Source organism: Pipistrellus hanaki (assembly GCF_964339955.1).
Source record: "Pipistrellus hanaki genome assembly, chromosome: 3".
Classification (NCBI taxonomy): Eukaryota; Metazoa; Chordata; class Mammalia; order Chiroptera; family Vespertilionidae; genus Pipistrellus; species Pipistrellus hanaki.
Window position 1 is genome coordinate 1,906,621 of NC_140505.1, and position 16,966 is coordinate 1,923,586.

Consider the following 16,966-nt stretch of genomic DNA (forward strand, 5'->3'; position numbering starts at 1 on the left):
TTTTCTTTCTATAATGCAATATTTATTTTTTTTATTCTCAGAGTGTGCACATTTTCTACATAATGTGATACAATATTGACAAGGGTTAGGGCAAACTTGACCTTAAAACAGTGGAGCTAGGCTGTAAGGTCAGGCACTAAGTGCATAAATGGTGGTCAGAGAGCTCCTTCACCCTCTCCACTCTCTGGGGATATCAGGGATTATTCATGTTATCAATAATTTCTTGAGTAAGCTTTGGTGATTTGAGTATTTTAAAAAGTTTGTCATATTTTAAATAAGATATATTCACTGTCATAAAAATGTTTAGGAGTACTACTGAAGTTATGTTCTATCAGTTTATTTATTTATTTATAATATATATTTTATTTGCTTATTTTAAAACTATTTTAAAAAATTTATTTTTATTGATTTTAGAGAGGAAGAGAGGAGAGATAGAAACACCAATATGAGATAGAATCATTAATTGGCTGCCTACAGCACCCAAAACCTGATCATGTGCCCTAACCAGAATTTGAACCATGATCTCTTGATTCATAGGCTGACGTTCAACCACTGAGCCACATTGGCTGGGCATGTTCTATAAGTTTAAAATAAAGTGCTAAACTTTAATATACTTTATGTAAAACCTCCAGGGAAAACCCTGTAGTAATTACACAATAGAACATGATGTCCAAGCATACTGATACTAAAAGAAGTCAAATTATAAAAGACAGCAAGATAATGAGAAAGAAATAATGGACTTCAAATCAACAGAAATTTAACAAAATAGCAAAGTAAGTTCTTACTTATCAATAATCATCCTATATAATAAAAGCCTAATATGCAAATAGACTAATGATGGAACAATGGGTTGCTATGACATGCACTGACCACCGGGGGCAAATGTTCAATGCAGGAGCTGTCCCCAGCCAAAAGGTCCCAGGTCGGCAAAGGCAGGTGACAGCGGGCCCCCCCTCACTGATCACCCCACTGGTCCTCTAGTAGAGGGAGGCGACCAGAGGCAGCAGGGTGTGCGGCCAGTGAGCTGGTGGCATCAGGCTGGCCAAGGCGGGTGCCCTCCTATTGCTCCCACTGTTTGCCCCCCAGATTATCCCTGATTGCTGGCCAGCCTAGGGATCCTACCCGAATTTCATGCGCCAGGCCTTTAGTGTTAACATAAATGGATTAAATTCTGCAATCAAATATACAGAATTGCTCTATGAATTTAAAAGACAAGATCCAACAATATTCACTCTACAAAAGACTCATTTCAGCTTCAAAGATGCACAGAGACTTTGTAATGAAGGAATGGAAAAAGATACTTCAAGCAAATGGTAACCAAAATAAACAAGGTTAGCTATTCTTTTTTTTTTTTTTTTTTTTTTTAATATATTTTATTGATTTTTTTACAGAGAGGAAGAGAGAGGGATAGAGAGCTAGAAACACGGATGAGAGAGAAACATCTATCAACCGTCTCTTGCACACCCCCTACTGGGGATGTGCCCACAACCAAGGTACATGCCCTTGACCGGAATCTAACCCGGAAGCTTTCAGTCAGCAGGCCAATGCTCTATCCACTGAGCCAAACCACTTTCGGCAAGCTATTCTTTATATATAAAAAAAAGGACTTTAAGCTACAAGCAGTCAAAGAGACAAAGGAAGTCATTATCTTATCTAATAAGGAGGGAATATGCTAATTGACCCTCATGCCTTCGCAAAAGAATGGTGCCCACAGCCAATAAGGAAGGGATATGTTAATTGACTGTCCCACCCTCAAATATGGTGGTGCCCACAGCCAATAAGGAGGGAATATGCTAATTGACTGCCATACTTTAAAAGATGGTGGCACCCACAGCCACAAGATGGCAGTGCCCAGTCCACTCAGCCCTGCCAGGGTGGTAGGCAAATGGCAAGGCGGGCCCACTCCCAGGTGGGCCTGACTGCTCTGTGACTCTGCCTCAGAATCCCCCAGTCCCTTTAGCCCCCAAACCACTGAGCCACCCAGGGCCGGCCCGAGGCTCAGGCAAGCCTTGAATGGCAGCTGCCCAGCTGCCTAGGGCCAGCCCAAGGCACAGGCAAACCTCAGATGTAGGCTACCCAACTGCCCAGGGCTGCCTGAGGCTCAGATAACCAGGGCTGGTCAAGGCTTGTGCTGCTGGCAGTTGCAGCAGCAGAGGTGTGATGGGGCATTGCCTTCCCCTGATCACCGGGTCACCTCCTGCCCCCGAGGGCTCCTGAACTGAGAGAGGGGGCAGGTTGGGCTGAGGGATCCCCCTCTCAGTCCCTGAATTTTCATGCACTAGGCCTCTAGTAGAATAATCAAGGGGTCAATCCATCAATAAGATACTTTTAATACCTTGTTCCAATATGCTGGGGAAGGTTGGGAGAATAGGGATTCTCTTTAAGTTGGAGACATACAGTCTCTTTTTTATTTTAAATTGGTTTTTTTTTTTTTTCAATTACAGTTGACATACAGTCTTGACAACAGATGATCATTGAGGAAATACTGTGCTCTGTATTTCTGATATTTTAACTCATCCAATCTCACCATCCTTGCCATGTGGGACAGTTACACAAATGATTGATAAAGGACAAGAAAATGTTAGTTTTCTATGTGAACTAAGTATCTTTACCTTTCAGATGCTATCAAGAACATTGCACATACGTGACACTATCCTCTCTTTTAAGAAATAATTTAAACTTGCACTTCACTTAAAAAAAAAAAAAAGATCCTTTGGCAATCTCTTATTCCTACTGTGGAAAAGAGTGTGTTGTAGAAGAGTCCCCTTTCAAGCCAGAGGACTTTTGGTAAAAAAACAAACAAAAAACTACACTCACAAGCCTACCTCCTGGTCTCCTTTAAAAGACTGGCCAAAGGTACTGGCCTCTGAAGAACTGGAGTGTCCATTGAAAAAAGTGAAGTGTTGGCCATCCGGCTTCCTGTAATTAGGTTAATTTGTCACCAAGTTTAAAGATTCCACATTTTGGAGATATTCCAACAGAAGCTGTTTTATTTTCTTACTTGTTAAGCTTCACTGACCAAGAGGAATGTCAGTTCTCCAGAAATTAATAAAAGGCCCTGTGTTCCGTTACCCCGATCATTCACCTCTCTACTGGGCATTCAACCATGAGACTCTCTCCCCTGCTTCCTGTGCTCCTCTTCTTTGTGACTATAATACTGAAAGGTAAGATGGTGGATAATTACAGAGCCTGGTTTCTCAGGAGGCCTACTGGTATGCTCAGTTTTCCCATGGCCATCTTCACTCAGACCCTAATGCATAACCTTTAAAAATTCAGAATTGCAGCAAGCTTGTCTCCCTTAACAGATGAGGATAGCATGGCAAAGCAGGGCAAAGATTTCCATCAACAGAAAACAAGACCCAAGAACTCCATGATTATAAAATGTAGCCCAAGTAGAGAGAGAGGTAAAGAAGCTTGGACATGTGACTTGAGAATTAACATACAAATCAAATAGCTATTACCAGGGCCACAATCCCTCAAAAGGCGAGTGAAAAATAGCAGCTATTGATTTAGTGAATAGAAGATGTAGTCAATTGGCAAGGAGTTTTTGTGAAGGGTAGAAGTTAGATGCACAACGCAGAGCTCAATAAGAGAGGATTGTGTCAAATTATAAAAAACAAATAAATAGGGAGCAGCAGAATTTGGAAAAAGCACTAACAGAGGGATAAAGCTTCACTGGTCAAATTTTAAGCAAAATACAAAATATGAAAAAAGGGCTTGAGAATCTGAGTTACATCTTTATGACCCATGGTTCAGAAGTTTGACTACTGACATGTAGAATCAAAAAGAAAAGGGAATGTGGTCACTTTCAACCAGATTTTTGTAAGAACTGACAAAATCCTTTTCTCCACTTTTAGTGACAGATGATCACATCCCTGAAAATAATGTCTGTGGCCACTGAGCATAGACATAGTCTGGATAACTCTCTCTCTTCCTTGGTTCAACTCTAAGATTGACTTAAATGAAACCAAAGATGCTCATTTGTTTGATCATTGCCTAATCCATGGATATATTGGGATCTACAAGACATATAATTTTCTCCTCCTGGAGTTCATATTGTTTCTCCTTTGGTTTTCAATTCTGTCATAAGACACACTTGTAATGACACCTAATGTAAGATTATGTGATGTTAATGACTAAAAACTAGAAAGCAATCTAATGATTAATTCTTTAATTTTACAGATAAAAGAGTTCTTGTACACACAGAGACAGAAAATATGACTTTATGCAAGTCACATAAGTGGCAGCAAATACTGAGGCTAGAACCAAGTATCTTTAATGTGGGTCAGTGTTGTTTCCATTCATCTACAGGCATGGGTATGCCCATGAAATGATAATCCCAATTTCTGTCAGGCCCTTTTCCTCAGTCCCCTAATTGGATATGGAGGAACTAAAGAGATTTTCAAGTTTTCTCTTTTAAAAGACACAAACACATCTTATTTCACATTCCTCCAAATTCCTTTCTTTGATTGTTTAAGGTGGGCCTGTTGAGTTGGTTTCCTGTTCTGGTATTATTATTGGACTGTTTTATGCTAGTCCTTAGATTTTCCTGATCTATGTTCCTGACAATCAGATAAATGGCTATCAATTTTCAGATAGCTGAAAGCACTTTCCCAAGATACATGTGCCAGCATGTCTGATGAGTGTACATTTTTGTCCCTACTTGCCCTACACTACCTAAGCTAAACTCAGCTCCGCTTAAATTATTGTCTCTATCCAAAGTCACAGCCCATGCTATGAGTCTGGTCTATTTTTTTGAAGGTTAAAGAGGGATAGATTGGAAGAAGTAAAGGGCTAGCCAAAACCCACCCTTATGGTAGAAAAAGAGATATGGCAATGGTTCAGTCCCAGGGTGGGAAGAAAACTGAGATAAAATGGTGGTTCTAGAGCAAAGGCCAGAAATAACTGATGGGAAAATAGGATTTTAGGAAATATAGGTCTAAGATTGAGAAAAGTTGACAGTCAAACCAGACTGTATACCCACAAATAGAATAATCCATCCAAGAGCAGGAACCAGACTGTCAAAACTAGGCTGAAGCCAAGAGGTTTTAAGAAGGAGTAAGAGAAAAAATGTGGAGGGGGTCAGAGTAACTGTATTCAACAGCAAGAAATATTTATTGAGACCCTGTTACTTAACAAAGAACATGGGACCCTGTGGGAAACCAAATGAAGTGACTTTCATGATACAGAAGACAGATGTTAGTCAAATGATTGCACAGATCAGGAGGTAATTGTGGATTTGAACGAGTCAATGAAAAGGAACGGAGGATTGCACATGGCCATTGTCTGTGTTCAGGGTTAGAGAAGACTTCCTTGAGGCATGCCTTTGGAGTGAAAAACTGAATCTAAGTGTTCGTTCATGAACCCTTTGAAAGAAGGAGGCAATGTCACATCCCTGATAAGGAGGGAATTCGTGAGCTCTCGGACTGTAAGATGACCTCATATTCCCATAAGGAAATGTGCCAAGGCTCTTATGAAATGATGCCCCCCCCCCCCAAAGGCGTATGGCACCAATGCTGATTGGGGGAAGGTGGGCATGTAAAGGACAAGGAGTGCAAGGCGGCCAGACTTTATTCTCCGTGTGGGTGACCCACACAGAGCGGGACTTTCTGCAGATTCCAGGCAGCCCACAAGCCTGACAGGTGGGTGTCTGTGACTTTCTTGCCCCTTGTTTCACGACTTCCGCTATCTTTTCGGTCTCTCTTCCTGGCTCCACCACAGGAGTTGTTTCAGATCCATAGTAGCCTCCTTCTTTCCTAATCTTGAGATAATCATCTTTTGAGGTCAACATGTGGAACTGGGCCTGAGAAACCACCAGCAGCCAGGTGAAGAGAGAGAAATGGTCTAAGAACAATCATGCGGACTTAGGAAGTCAAAATTCTTACCTTTGCAATCTGGCAATTCATGTGATCCAAAGGTAAACAAGCCTGCTCCAGCTCTGCGTGGGTTCTCTGGGTTAGCATCAGGTCTGGATCGAAAGCGTGTACTGTCCCAACCCTCTGCTGCCCCTGTGTCCCCACCTCTCATTGGATGAGGCCCCTTATCTGTTCTCCCAAAGGAAGTTTCTACCCTAGGCACCTAGATCCAAACCCCATGAAAATATGGTCCCAACGCATAGGCAGGGTCAACAAAGGTGGTAGGTACAGCGAGTGCCTCACTGAAGGTGTGAAGGGCGGGGGATTCACAGATGGAAACCACCGAGGCCAGTGACAATGGACACGAGGCTGGTGGACAGAGTGCATGGCACTGGGAACCAGGGAGACATGATGATGCTAAGTGAGCTAAGCCAGTCACAAAAGACGCACACTGCAGGACTGCACTACCATGAGGGCTCTTAAATAGTCAAACTCATAGAACCAGGGAGCAGCGGGGTGGTTGCCCGGACCTAGAGGGGTGGCAGCTGCTGCTCAGTGGGTGTAGAGTTCCATTCACACAGGATGAGGAAGTTCCAGAGACCTGCTGGCCCACACTGAGTCTTTACTGAACGCTACTGAACTGTGCACTCAGTCATGTAGGAGGGTAGACCTCACGTCCAGTGTCCTCACCACAGGAAAAGAAGAGACGGCAGAGAACAGGGGGTTATCTGGAGCAGAGTGAGCCTCCCCACCAAGGTGACCAAGGCCTTTGAAGCCAGGAGGTCCCCTTTCTTCCATGACAGTCAAGATCAGCCCAGTTTGTCTTTCCCAAGCCAGTGACACCAGAGGGCTAGCAAAGGGTTAGTGTCTCTCGGGACAATCGGATGGAATGAGATCCAGGCACTGGGACTAAAGGGAATGATTGTGTTGGAGCACACAGCTCTGTCTCTCTGTGGCCAAATGAATGAAGAAGACACAGGGATGCATTTAAGGAAAACTGCTTTTCAACTTGGAGAGAAATCCTCTCTGTGTGTCTACATTTAAGGGGCGTGGAGCAATTCAGAACATGTGTTTCTTGTATAGTCCCGAAATGGGGAACTAGGTAAGGTGGAAACTGAAGGACTCTTTCTTTTCTTTTTAAAAAAATATATTTTATTGATTTTTTTATAGAGAGGAAGAGAGAGGGATAGAGAGTTAGAAACATCGATAAGAGAGGATCATCGATCAGCTGCCTCCTGCACACTCCCTACTGGGGTTGTAACCGCAACCAAGGTACATGCCCTTGACCAGAATTTAACCTGGAACCTTCCAGTCCGCTGGCCAGTGGTCTATCCACTGAGCCAAACTGGTTTTGGCAGCACTCTTTCTTGACTGTCTGCAGAAGGAGGCAAGAATGTAGTTCCAGGAAAATTCAATAGGTGGAAAGTTTAACAACCCTGGGCTTTACCCACTACACACCACGGACACCTCTCCTGTCACGGTGACAACACACTGCCCCATACGTGTCAGAGTGTGCTTCCCAGCAGAGGATCACTCTTTCCAAGCTTCTAGAAGTCCGTGGACTGCCCTCTCCATAGGAGTTTGATCCCACAGTCGCTGGCCCTCCCCCAGAGGCACTCTTTTGGCCTAAGAGTCTGGTTTTTCATTTCATAGCCAGTTTTCTGTAAACATCCTGCTCTATGGGCATGACCAGAATGGGATGGTGACCTAATGGCTTTGTTAAATCTCTCCCTGTGCAGCAAGGGCCGGCATTGTTCCGGGTAAAAAACAGTGTGTCCTTCTGAGAGGCATTTGCAAGAGGGGGGGCTGCACCTCCACGGACGACACCATCGGGGTGTGTAACGACGAGCAAAGATGCTGTCGGAGGTGGTGGATACTGTTTCCCTACCCAACGCCGGCTCCCAAGTCCAAGTCTCCTTAGGAGGAAGCAACCTGTCGGGCCCTCTGACTCCAGGACACACGGATGTGTTTGGCAGATTCCTGTCGAATCCAACTTGCTTTCCCTCTCTTGACGGGAAATAAAGGTCCTGCTTCCACGTGTGCTGACCCCTGAGGGATTTCTTCTGGACACCGTGCCTGCAAAGCCTCTCACGCACAACAAGGCTCAATGAAATAAGAGAGGAATCTCATACCCTGCACATTTTTGTACAAAATACGACTTTTTTTTTTTTAAAGATAAAGATAACATTTTAAATGTGTAAAATAATACAGGTGTGAGAAAGCAGGAGGCCCTGTTGGATGACCTGAAGTGGAATAGCAACCTCATCTGGTTCTAAACATATGTCATTTCATTGCTGTTTGGGGGATGTGGGGGGAAGGTCTGGCTAACACCAAACGGGGGAAGAGGCACATGCCCACCCATGGCACTGTCCTGCCCTGAGGCTGTGGCCCCTCCCACTCCCCCTGGCCTTGGAGGAGCAGAACAGAACCACCCTCTGCAGCCAGGCTCCCTGGGGACACCAGAGAGCGGCAAGCTGGCTCTTCCTCCCAAGTTCACCCTCACATAACTCCACTTCCTGGTTGCAGTAATTCCCAACAGAATAACAACTCTGGATCGTTTCCCCTTCATGGCTAAGAAAAGTTAACGGCAAGAAAGAGGATGGGAATGTTACATGACACAAGCCCCACAAGCATGGACAGACCCTTTTGAATGAGGTCCCACAACCAAAATTCCAGGGTTGTTGTTTTCTGAGCCATAAAGCCCTAGTGACTCAGAGGAAGATGGGCACTCCCACCTTCTAATGGTTTGTAGGATCCGTGTTCCTATTAGTATTAATTAAAAAAAATATTTTTATTGATTTCAGAGATGAAGGGAGAGAGAGAGAGAGAGAGAGAGAGAGAGAGAGAGAGAGAGAGAGAGAGAGACATTACTGATGAGAGAATCATAGATTGGTTGCCTCCTACACACCCCCACAGTGGGGATCAAGCCTGCAACTTGGGCCTGTGCCCTGACTGGGAATCGAACTGTGACCTCCTGGTTCATGGCTTAATGCTCAACCACTGAGCCACATTGGCTGGGCTACATTCCTATTATTAATGTGGACAGCTGCTGTCCACAGACCACCCATTTCTTGAGTACAAGAGACACCTTCACCCACACCTTATGTCCAGAATACCACAGTCTTCTAACACAGTAGGTGACAATCACAGGCTCTTGCGACAGTCATCTCTAAGTTACAACTGTCGTTCTTTGGCCTTTATCTGCCTGAGCATTCTCCTTCAAGAAATGAGCAAAATCAATGAACCCTAGAAGGGAGCCTCACCCTGCTTTCTCCGAGCGTTTCTGTGGCTGTCCATTTCTAATGAGGGTTGCCAGAGAAGAGGCAGGATACCCCATTAAATACAAAGTTCAGATAAACAGTGAAGATTTTAAGAATAAAAATGGATAATATTTGGCACATATTTATACTAGAAGTTATTCATTATATCTGAAATCCAAATAGACGGAGTATCCTATATTTTTATTGGCTAAAACTGCAACCCTATTTTGAATCCCCATTGGGGGGAAATTACAGGCACCCCATCTGCTTAGCAGAATGCTTCCTGGCACGGGGCCGACACCCCCCTCTTCATCAATCATGCCCCCGATATCTGGACTTGAATTTGTCATGCACTGGCCGTCTTTCGCTAGGATGACAGGGCTGCGTGGTTCCGTCGCCAGTCGGGGATAACTGTCATGAATGGCAGACGCAGGGCAGTGGCTGTTGGCAGAACGTGACTGTCCCACCATCATCACGAACCTGCTAAGCACTGTCCTCCGTGGATTTCGTCCACTTCCATTCTCCTCTGCCAAATACCACAGTCCCGTGCAAGCACAGCTTAGAGAGCAGGCCCGGGCCCTGAACTGGGCACGCACGTGCTCCCTCTGCTCGTTCTAATAATCCCAGTGCCACTGTGGATCCTGCTGTGCCGGGCTGCTGAGCAGGCTGTGCAGGAATGCTGTTCAATGGGAAGGAAGTAGCATGCCTTCTCCACAGCCAGCGATGTCATCTGGCTGTTAACGCACATCTGTCAACCCAGCCCCGTGCACCCTGCCCACAGGACAGTCTCATACAACCGTGCATTCAATGTCTCCTCGTGGACATCCAAGCACAATTCAAACTTTCTAGGACCCAAGCTAAGCTGGTCGCATTCTCCAAGACTGCTTTTCTTTCACGCTGCTGAACAGTGCCATGACCCCTCAGGCAGCGGGACAGAAGCCTGCCTCCCTGCAGCTCCCATCCCTTGCCTCCCCTACGCTGATTGGTCAGCTCCAGGCCCGGCTCATTCTCTCCCAGGATTCTTTAGCGAGCACTTCCGTTGGCATTGTCTTTCCTCCTCTCTCATCTGGACCAGGGAAACAGCTGATTTGTCCAGGGTCCTCCTCAGAACGGCTGGGCCTCCTCTGGGTGGGAATTGGGGGGAAAGGAGGGACTCCTAACTTATCCTACATCACCTGCTCCCTGGGCCTCTGGCCTGGGGCTGTCACACTGTCTGGCTGCTGAGCCCTTTGTGGAAGGCATGTCTAATGATGGTTTTCTTCAGCAACAAAAGGACACGTATAGAAAGAAACGTTCTGACTACGCTACTTCCTATGGAATATAAAAAAGGTGACACCCTCAAAGCTCAGTTAGGTAGAGTGTTGTCCCAATACACCAAAGTTGTGGGCTGGATCCTGAAGGTTAGGACACAGGCAAGAATCAACCTATAAATACATAAATAAATGGAACAACAAATCAATGCTTCTCTCTCTCTCTCTCTCTCTCTCTCTCTCAAATCACCAAAATAAAATAAAAAGAAAGGATAAAAAGTAGACACTCTTATACACTGTTGGTAGGAATATAAATCGCTTCAATTGTGCCAGAAGATAATTATACAAAACAACTATAGGAATACTATTAATAATTTATATTATAAACACTACAATACTTAGAGAGCCATTTTTTTTTTTTTTACAAAGTATAATATTATAAACGTTTTAATTTCTTATCATCTGTCAGGCACTGTGTAATGTGCCTGACACTCATTATCTCATTTAACTCATAAAACTCTATGAATTTAATATTGTTCTTTTGAGAAATTAGGAAAATGTGCCTTAAAGTACTTAAATGCTTGTCTCAACTTCACATAAGCAGAAGGCTAGAAGAGGTTTGGAAATGACTTCCCAGCCTCCAGGAGCATAAGAAATGAACATGTGCTATTTTATAGCTCTCCAATTTTCACATCATAACACACAATTGATAGATATCTTTGTGCATATGTCTTTATGTCTATTTTTAAAATCATTTTCCAAGAATAATTAATTTATAATGAATATCCAAGGTGCAGGCGATCGATCCCGTGTCAGCTGAGAGCTCTGCCGGGTGTGCCTGTGGCCATCTTTTTGTCATAGCATCCTCACATGGCGGCGAGGGAGCCACGAACGTCCTGTCTCTTCTCCAAGGGGCACCAGTGCCATTCCTGAGGGCACCTCCCTCAGGACCCAGTCCCACCAGAGCCCCCTCCTCCTGAAGGCATTAGGAATTAGCGGTCAGTGTGAGAATGGATGGGGACAGCAGTTAGTCCATCACAACACCAAGGGAAAATACTGTGAAAGGCCCACCCCGAGGCTGAGAGAGGAAGAGGGAAAATGGCAGAGAGGTTGTGCCACAAACAATGACTTGGTGCATCGCAGTGGACGAGGGAAGGAGCTGGAAAAGGGTCAGAATGAGCTGGTCAGCGAATCCCAGAGGCTGGGCGTGTGACCAGGAGGCCGCTGACGAGCTCTGGGAGGGATGAGCTCAGTAGCCTCGAAGGCAGGGCTCAAGAAGTGAGGACACGTTTGAGCAGCGAGCCATGGCCCTTCGCGGTCAATGAGGGCAAGGGGAGGGCGGGCTGGGTCCTGACTCAGCGCCTCCAGATGTATCTTCGGGGCCGCTCAGAGCGCGGACAGTCCTGGGCCAGTGTGTGGCCACGTCGGCTCCCTTCCTCCCTGCCCTCGGATCCAGCTGCAGCCTCCGCCACACCAGTGAGTGTTCTGGAGCTGGGATCCCTTTTCCTCCGGTGCCTGAGCTCTGCTAAGCCATCTGAACTATCTTGTACCCACTTAGGGGAGCAAACTCTAGGCACCAAAAAGTAAAAGCTAACTTAGAAGTTGTATTTTTAAACAGAAGTGTAATCTGACTGACACATTCCGCAAAGAAGCCTGAATGTATTGTATGCGAATGGTTATTGGTGATGAGGCACGTGAGCATTCGAGTCTTTAGGAGATCTGTGATGCTCATGTCTGACAGTTGGATAAGGAAGAAGCTATTGACTGAAGAGCACACTTGCTTATCCGATGGGTTTGAGGGGCACGTCTCCTATTACATAAGCAAATATTTTTATCTTAACACCAATTAGGACTTATTAGCCCTGACAGAAATGGTGCATCTAAACAAGAAATGCTGTCACTCTCAGAGATGTCACCACGAGGGGAAATTAGTCTTGTCTGCAGCTGTGAGCCGGTCTTACATTCAGAGAGTGAGATAGTCCAGACAGAGTAAGACGCTGGCTTCTGTGGATCAAACCATAAGATTTTCCAAGACCTATTTACTGGTGTCCCATTGCACCAAGCCACACCTGCCACAGCCACAACCACAGCCACAGAGCAACCACGCTCAGCACTGTCATCTGAGTTTTGGTTACAGGCTAAAATCAGAGAAACTCTGATCATAAAAAATAAAATTCTCCCAACCAGCATGGCTCAATGGTTGAGTATCGATCTATGAACCAGGAGGTCACAGTTCGATTCCTGGTCAGGGCACAGGCCTAGGTTGCAGGCTGGATACCTGGGGGTCGGGGTGTGTGTGCAAGAGGCAGCGGATCAATGATTCTCTCTCATCATTGATTTTTTTTTTCTCTCTCTCTCCCTCTATCCCTTCCTCTCTGAAATCAATAGAAACATATTTTAGAAAAAAATGAAATTAACTGTGTAAGGATTTCATCTACATTTATAATTTGACAGTTAAAGTGGTTACTTTCTGATGTAGTTACTTTCTACTATTTTAAATGATAAGAGAGGGCAGAAACTGTGTGATTTTATTATTTAATTTTTGAAACCAGACTAACTGAGTTTTAGAAAAGATGCATTTCTTGCTGACCACTGTATTGTTTTGTGAGCTATTAATCCCCAAGTGGCACTGCTCTCAGGCTCTCAGGATTGCGGGAACACTGGGCACTCACGTGGGCCTGAGGGGCCTGAGGCTGAGCCCTCTGTGCTGACCCGGGGGAAGGAACTGGGTTAGTGGTTGGGGCTGTGCTGACCTCTCCCCCTGGGCCGTCTGTCCTGAGAACAGCCTCCCAGGTAAGAGCCACCGTCAGATTATCCTGGGTCATCGGTTCGGTAGCTGTATCCTGAGGTCTCCCACAGAACAGTGCATTTTTGTAGGAGGCAGCCCAGCCCACGCCCCTGCACCCCAAGTCAGGCTTCCCCATCAGTGCTGGTTCCACACAGCGTTAACCATCAACCCCTCCCTCTCCCACTGTCCCCGAGAGCCCCACTCCCTCCTGCTTCCTTTCCCGAGTCACAGCCTCGGAGGACTGTACTAGCAGCAAGCATTGGACTGAAATTATAAGGAGAATGAAGGGTGTGAGGAAGGGAAATAAGTTGAGAAAGAAAAGAAACCAAGTTAAAACGCTACTGACTAGCTACATACTAGCACATCATATATGGCCTTAAAAATGCGCACTGTAACGTGGACAATGCCACATGCACAGACATGGGAAATTGAGGCAAGCACTTCAAAAAAGGTCAGAAGAATGTAATCCACAGGCTTTTCTCAGATGACCAGAGGTCTGAAACAGGAAGTGGCAAGACTATTTAGAGAGATATTCTCCTAGATGATAAAAAATGTAATTAAGAAAAAAACGGGGGGTGGGTGGAGGGGGCTTTCTTAGCTTTACGTAGAACGTGGAGTATAACCGATCACAAATGTTCATTGCACCCAGTGTTTCATAGCCTAAATAGCAGCAGAAGTTTAACGTAAAGCACTGTGTGGAAAGGCCTGTGACTCTTCCAAGGCCCGATAAGGGCCTCACAGTGAGAGATGCCCTGCGCACAGGTGAGCCCTTGTGCCTGGAGGCCTGCGGCAGGAGAAGGGAGAGGAGCATCCTTGAGGGCGCAGTGGCTATGCGTCATGAGCGCCACTAGATGGCAGCGCGCGACAATTCTCTGAAAAGGGCTCTGGCTGCCTTTTCATTTCTCTGCAACAGGTTTTCTGTTCAGCCATCTTCCCCATCCCTGGAAAGAGGGAGTGAGACATCGCATGCCATTCACAGTCATCAGATCTCACGCAAGAAGACTAGCAGGTCACTTGATGTCACGACTTTTCCAGTCACACATGTTACGACATGTTAAGCAGAGATAGCCTAAAAGTGTCAGTGGTGTCTATACATGGATGGATGCACGTGATGTGTGCTGCCGGTGTTCTGAGAAGGAACCACTTAGCACGTTCTCACTGTAAACGCTCAACAAGGCTTTCTTCCTCGCCTTGTTGTTCCCTCCGCTGCCGTGTGGGGAAAAGCACAGACATGTGATGAAATGGGTTCTGGTTTACTCTACTGGAAATGTAGCCCTTTCCACGTTCTGTGTGGATATTTTTGGTTGTGTGTGTGTGTGTGTGTGTGTGTGTGTGTGTGTGTGTGTTTGGGTATCTCCACAGAATCTCTTGCCCACCATGTGTGCAGAATAAACACCAGTAGATTTGGGAGGGAATTAACAGGTGGAATTATCAATCATCCAAAGGAGATAATTTTAAGAGCAAGCTGTGACTCTTCAGCCAGTCTGAGAGTTTTGAGGAAGGCACGCTGGAGAAGACGTAGCATTGCATTTCCTTGAGACAGATATTAGGAATCTTCAACAACCACTAAGGAGGTACCCTGTGCCTTTCCCCTGATATCATTTTTTCCCAACACCTACCTGGAGAGAGGAGAGCCAGAGAGAGGGGGGTGTCTATCTTCATCCCAACAATGAAAGACACAACCCACGAAGACCTAGCACAGCCCCCAGCCTGCACTGGACAGTGGAATAACATACACAGTCTGTGTCTGTGTAGGGGGCAGTTTAGGGAAAAGGAGGCTACACATGCAACTGGGAAATTCCGATATTCACAAAGGTCCTAAAGATCAGTGATGCAACGGTTTCCTGTTGCGAACTGGCTACCGCTCGGGGGTACTTGACCTTTGGTCCATGGAGTGGGATCATTCTTTCAATCCCAATTCTAATACAGGTCTCCCCTTTTCTCTGAGAAACGGTAGCTACAGACCCAGACTACAAAATCTACTCACTTAGCAAATATTGACGCAGCCCAGCTGTCTTTGGGGCATTGTGCTAGGGCCTTCGGGGGAGATACAGAGATGTGTTCAAAACAGCATGCGTTCTGAGCCTAAAATAAATCATCTAACTAAATTACAACCTGTAATCATCTTAATAATGTTCCCTAATTTGTCAGTACTTGAAACTCACATAGTACAATTAGGCAGGAGACATGAAATCATCTTGCAGACATTTCTCATTAGTATATTTCACAGGCAGAGAAATCAAACCTCCCCAGCTGACTATATAGACACAGCAATTGGAATTTTTAGAAGGAATGGCTCATGCTAGGCCGTGGAGTGACCTGAGATTACATAAGCATTTTCTCTAGGGTGCTGCTGGTTGTCTGTTCTAACTATAAAATCTTAATTAAAAACAATTTGTGGAGCAGTTCAGAGAATAGGAAATGTGAATTCCTGCCCTGGCTGGGTAGGTCAGTTGGCTAGAGAATCTTCCAGATACACCAGGGTTTCAGGTTTGATCCCTGGTCCAGTGCATATACAAAAACCAACCAATCCCTGCATGAAGAGTGGATCCACAGAGCAACATTTCTCTCTCTCCAGCTAGAGGTGAGCAGTGGCTGTGGGCACATTTGTGCAGCCCTCACCCAAATTGCTCCTATCCCCGAGGAGAACTCCTGGCCCCTCTCTCACAGCACTCCTGACACGTCTGGGTTTATTCCACCCACAGGGAGACACTGGCCTTGAAGTCAGCGGCATTTAGTGCTGACTTGCTTCACGGACTTTAAAAAAAGTATTTTATTGATTTTTTACAGAGAGGAAGAGAGAGGGATAGAGTTAGAAACATCGATGAGAGAGAATCATCGACCAGCTGCCTCTTGCACACCCCCTACTGGGGATGTGCCCACAACCAAGATACATGCCCTTGACCGGAATCGAACCTGGGACCTTTCAGTCCGCAGGCCAATGCTCTGTCTACTGAGCCAAACTGGTCTCGGCCTGCTTCATGGACTTTAAAGGGTATGATAGTTTAATTCAGATTCCACTGTGTTCATTATATTGATAGTTCAGCTATCAAGTTGCTCTATGAAATATAAGGAGGTGGGCAAAAGTAGGTCCACAGTTGTGAGTATGTGAAAGAGTTTATTCTTGTGTGAGTATTTATTAACTAGAGGCCCGGTGCATGAAATCATGCATGGGTACGGTCCATAGGCCTGGCTGGCTACTGAAGCAGGTGCATCTGGTGTGAAAGGGCAGGCCCCAGCTGACCTCTGGGTCCTGGGCAGCACCTGGGGCCCTGGGTCCCCGCTTGCCCCCTTCTCCTGAGCCATCGGGCCCCTGCCTGCCTCCCTCAGCTCCTGGGAGCTGGGCAGTGACCTGCCCTGCTGCTGCCACTAGTCGAGGTCTGCAGGATGATCGGCCTCACTCGCACCTACCTTGGCCTAGTACTGCCCGCTCACCCACCCCACCATCCCACCATGGTCCCACTCTCATCAGGGCCCACTGCCGCCTGCTGCCAATGCTGCATTGCCAACACCTGCCATGTTCTGTGCTGCCCCTTGGTGGACAGCGCACGTCATAGCGAGCAGTTAAACTGGTCAAACTCCCTGTCGAATTCCCAGTGGAGGGGACACTTTGCATATTAGGTATTTATTATATAGGATTATTGTTTTATTATATAGAATTTTGCTCACCCCGTACTTTAAAGTAATATTTTTTTATTTTGCCTAAAAGGCAAAACAACAACAACAAATAACCAAGAAAACAAACAAAATGAGAAAGTCAAGTGTACTTGATCTTTGAGTGAAAAAATCAAGAGCTGCTATTTCTAAATTTTC

General features: G+C 45.7%; 1 protein-coding gene across 1 annotated transcript; it reads left to right on the top strand.

Moving 5' to 3' along the window:
- Nucleotides 1–6,212: 6,212 nt before the first annotated feature.
- Nucleotides 6,213–7,776, top strand: LOC311618536 (beta-defensin 130A-like; the record flags this gene model as incomplete). Its single annotated transcript, XM_084876168.1, has 2 exons — nucleotides 6,213–6,276; nucleotides 7,595–7,776. 2 exons carry the CDS (start codon nucleotides 6,213–6,215, stop codon nucleotides 7,774–7,776), a joined length of 246 nt encoding a protein of 81 aa, XP_084732294.1.
- Between the last annotated feature and the right edge of the window lie 9,190 nt (nucleotides 7,777–16,966).